The sequence below is a fragment of the Vigna angularis genome, chromosome 4, assembly GCF_016808095.1.
Source record: "Vigna angularis cultivar LongXiaoDou No.4 chromosome 4, ASM1680809v1, whole genome shotgun sequence".
NCBI lineage: Eukaryota > Viridiplantae > Streptophyta > Magnoliopsida > Fabales > Fabaceae > Vigna > Vigna angularis.
In genome coordinates, this window is record NC_068973.1 from 2,680,871 (window position 1) to 2,685,751 (window position 4,881).

Sequence of the window (4,881 nt, forward strand, 5' to 3'; positions counted from 1 at the left end):
AAGAGTTGACTTTGAAGCATGAATCAGCCTTATATGGGTCAATGATTGCTTCCATCAATTATATGACCTTTGGCTAGAGAAAGGAAGAAGGTGATAGTGTTTTTCTCATATCACTTCCTCCTCATTCCTCGTTTCAACAATTGTTCTAGATATCAAGTTTCTGTTTCATAAACTCAAATTTTCCCACTTATTTCTGATTTTTTTTCCCTTTGCAGATATCTTACATATTCCTGTTTATATACAAAGAAGGATCCCCGTGTGCACTTTCCAAACCAACACCATATATACTTTGTCTCTGAGTTATATTCAAAATTAACATGTACTTGTTTCTCTCTTCCATATTGTTTTCTGTGTTGTTTTCGCTTATCCCTTGGTTATTTCGAAAACTGAAGAGTATGAAGGATAAAGCTGTGTCAGACAACAGTGTTCCTCGAATAAAGCATGATGTTTTTGTTAGCTTCAGGAGTGAGGACATCCGTCGTGGATTTCTTACTAATTTGACAAACACTTTTCAGGAAAAGAAAATAAAAGCCTTTGTAGATGGTCAAACTCTTAAAGGAGAAGCCATTTGGCCTTCAATTGTTGGTGCAATTGAAGGATCATCCATTTCAGTTATCATATTCTCACCAGGCTATGTTTCTTCTGAGTGGTGTCTAGAAGAACTTGCAAAAATATTTGAATGCAGAGTGAAATACGGACATACCATTATCCCTGTTTTCTACCATGTAGAGCAGGCAGATGTACTATATCGATCTGGCAGATACAGAAGTCCATTTGGTAAAGATGAAAGTAAGCATAAGTCCAAATTGCAAAGTTGGAGATCTGCTTTGGAAAAATCTGCACAATTATCAGGAATTGAGTCATCAAAGATTCGGTAAGTTGTTTCCCCTACAAAAGTTCAGTATGCAAATTATCACAATGTGATTGGTTAAATTGAAAAAGATGCAACCTTTTATCACAAGAGGGGCTTTTTTTTTACCCCCTCTTGGAGGGAAGCTTTTTCAAGGGTGGACTAGGACTGATTCATCAACTATGGGTGAAGTTGACAACTCTAGTTGATCCAATGAATTTAGTGGTTAAAGTAAAACCAGTCAACAAATTTACGTATATTGAACACCTTCATCATGTATTAAAATTAATGATATTGAATTTAACTAACACTTTCCCTCTCTTTGTGTGTCATCTAGAGACGATGATAAGTTGGTTAAGGAAATTGTCAATCATGTGCTGACGAGGTTGAGAATGGTTAACTCAAAAGGGCAAGTAGGAATTGACAAAAAGATTGAAGAAATAGTATCATGGATAAAAGAAAACCCAAAACAGACTCGTCTTATAGGAATATGGGGGAAGGGAGGTGTTGGCAAGACAACTCTTGTAGAAGAAGTGTATAACAAACTACAATCTCAATATGAAGGTTGTTATTTCTTAGCCCACGTAACAGAAAAATTAAGCAGACATGGAATACTTTCATTGAAGGACAATTGTTTTTCTAAACTCTTGGGATATGATGTGAAAATTGTCTCGCCAAATTCGTTGCCCAAAGATATTGTTAGGAGAATTGAAAGTATGAAGGTTCTAATTGTTCTTGATGATGTTAATGATTCTGAACACCTAGAAAAATGGTTGGAAATTCTAGGTAATTTTGGATCAGGCAGCAGAATAATTGTAACTACTAGACATTTGGAAGTGCTTGAAGCCAACAAAGCTTACAAGAAATACCAGCTTGGAGAATTAAGTTCTGATGAAGCACTTACACTTTTCAATTTGAATGCCTATAACCAGAGTGATTATAGAAGGGAGTACAATAGGCTATCAGAATGTGTGATCCTTTATGCTAAAGGTATTCCATTGGTGATTAAAGTTTTGGCTGGTCATCTGCGTGGAAAGAAAAAGGAAGAATGGAAACGTGAGTTAGATAAGCTTGAAAAAATGCCTCAGACGAAAGTTTATGAGGTAATGAAACTAAGTTATGATGGTCTAGAGCACAAACAGCAACAAATGTTTCTAGACCTTGCATGTTTCTTTCTGAGAACACATGAACGAGTAAATGTTGGCTATCTAAAATCTTTATTGAAAGATAATGAAAGTGATAACTCAATTGATTTTGAGTTTGGAAGGCTGAAGGACAAAGCTCTTATAACTTTCTCAGAGGATAATAACTTTGTATCCATGCACGATAATTTACAACAAATGGCTTGGGAAATTGTTCGACAAGAGTCTATTGAAGACCCTGGAAAACGCATTCGGTTGTGGAATCCCAGTGAAACATATGAAGCATTGAAATATGTCAAGGTTGAAGCCTAACTACATGTAAATTATTTTGGATAACATTTAAATATATCTTTTGTTACAAAATGGCTTGTGGTGATCTTTATAACTTAACTTCTGGTTTAATGACAGGGTATTGATTCCATTAGAAGCATAGTACTTCACTGGCCAGCAATTAAGAAGGAAAGGTTAAGGCCTCATATATTTGCAAAGATGAGCAGACTGCAATTTCTGGAAATTGACGACTTATATCATCATAATTCTGTCGAACCATTTGATATTCTTGGTGATAACACCTGCTGGCCCAAATGGCAAAAGGCTCGGATTGCTGATATTCTTGTTGAAGGACTTCATTTTTTGGCTACTGAGCTGAGATTTCTTTGTTGGTATCACTATCCTCTAGAATCCCTGCCAGAGAATTTTTCTGCAGAAAAACTTGTAATCTTGAGATTGCCACACAGCAGAATGGAAAAACTCTGGCTTGGAGTTAAGGTAAAATGAGTCTCACTAGTATAGTTTGTTTTTTGTTAATTTGAGGAATAAGAAATTAATTAATTAATTAAGCTAGTGTAATATCTTCATTGTTTTTCAAATTCTATTGCAGAATCTGGTGAATTTAAAAGAACTTGACCTTTCTAAATCCAAGAAGTTAAAGGGGTTGCCAGATTTATCAAAAGCCATAAATCTTGAATTGCTGATTCTCAGGAGTTGTTCCATGTTGACTAGCGTTCACCCATCTATTTTCTCTCTGCCTAAACTTGAGAAGTTAGACCTTGAGAGATGCGAGTCCCTTACAATACTTGCAAGCTGTTCCAATTTACATGGCCTCAGTTATCTCAACCTTGATTTTTGTGAGAATCTAATGAAATTCTCACTGATTTCAGACAATATGAAAGAACTCAGATTGAGATGTTCAAAGATCAAAGCACTTCCTCTATCATTTGGACACCAAAGGAAGCTCGAATTTCTTCATCTGGAAGAAAGTGGCATCGAGAGATTACCTTCTCTGAAAAATCTCACTCAACTTCTACATCTAGATGTAAGCTTTTGTGATAAGCTTCAAACAATAGCTGAGCTTCCACCGTTCCTTGAGAATCTGAATCTCCAATATTGCACTTTACTTCAAACTATACCAAAGCTTCCCTCATCACTCAAAACGCTAAATACTGAAGCCTGCACTTCACTTGAGACTCTACCAGAGCTTCCCACATCCATTGAAATCCTTAATGTTGAATCATGCTCTTCACTTGGGACAATACCAGAGCTTCCTCCATGTCTTCAAACTTTAAACGTCCAATGTTGCCATTTACTTCGAACTATACCAAAGCTTCCCACATGCCTTAAAACTCTACACACCAAAAACTGCACTTCACTTCAGAATCTACCACAACTTCCCCCATTCCTTGAAACTCTAAATGCTACATACTGCAAATCATTGAAAGGTGTTTTGTTTCCTACAGCAAAAGATGAAAAACTAAAGGAAAACATGAAAAAGCTGCTTTTCTGGAATTGCTCAAACTTGGATAAACATTCTCTGGTAGCTATACGGTTGAATATGAAAATCAACATGATGAAATTTGTTGCAAACCATATATCTGCACCGGATCACAGTCATGTTGAAGATTACAGTGATTATGAATATAATTATCATTCTTATCAGGCTGTGTACGCGTATCCAGGAAGCAATTTTCCAGAGTGGTTGGAGTATAAGACAACAGAAGATTATATAATAATTGATGTCCCTTCTAGTATGAGTTCCTCCCTGGTTGGCTTCATTTTCTGCTTTGTCCTTGGCGAGTTTCAACACACAGACATAATCAGAAGAGTTGAATTCAAGATCACTGTAAGTGACGGTGGTGGTAAGGATGAAGGTGAAAGGGAGAGTGTAAGAATGTACATGGATTATTGGGATGACACGATTGAATCGGATAACATATGTGTGATGTACGACCAAAGATGTTCCCACTTCCTACTTAGCAGATCCAGAAGACTAACAAGCTTTAAAATCCAGGTTACAATGGAAGCACGAATCTCCTTTGATGAAACTTTTTATGTAGTGTTGCAGAAGGTTTTAAAAGGATTTGGAGTCAGTCCAATTTCGTTCGACAAATTGCGAAGCTCAAATTATAAGTTTCGTTAAGCAAATGGAATTGGGTTGTGCTTCGTATTATCCCAGGTAATTTCTTCTCGTGGTTTATGATTAAATCATGTCTGTACAACAACGTAATTGGTTACTACATTGAAGTTATCATAATGATTATTTGAAAACTTATTAGAATGTAAGCATACTCAAACTAAGGAAGGTGCTGGTAAGTCAGGAACAGTCCAAGTCATAAATAGTGTTAATTTCAAGAAATGTAACGCACATATTAGCAGTCTGAATGGTTCTAGATTTACACAACATAGAAACATGGTATACATTTTGAAACTGTGTGAGTCTGGTTATTTGAGAATAATTTAAGTGGGCCAAAATGTTAAATTGGTACAAAAAAAAAGTTAAAAATTGTATAAAATGAAAAAATCATGAATTCATATTCTTAAGGTTTTAAGTTAACCGTAGTATCAAATATCTAAAGTGTATTAGACCAAATATATACAGACCATAACTTGATT

The 4,881-nt window shown here is 35.7% G+C and overlaps 1 protein-coding gene across 1 annotated transcript; it reads left to right on the forward strand.

Moving 5' to 3' along the window:
* Positions 1 to 395: 395 nt before the first annotated feature.
* LOC108330140 (disease resistance protein RUN1) lies at positions 396 to 4,540 on the forward strand. The gene is made up of 4 exons (XM_017564651.2): positions 396 to 874; positions 1,188 to 2,292; positions 2,401 to 2,760; positions 2,873 to 4,540. The coding sequence occupies exons 1-4, from the start codon at positions 396 to 398 to the stop codon at positions 4,406 to 4,408; spliced, it is 3,480 nt and encodes a 1,159-aa protein (XP_017420140.2). The 3' UTR covers positions 4,409 to 4,540.
* Positions 4,541 to 4,881: the final 341 nt, after the last annotated feature.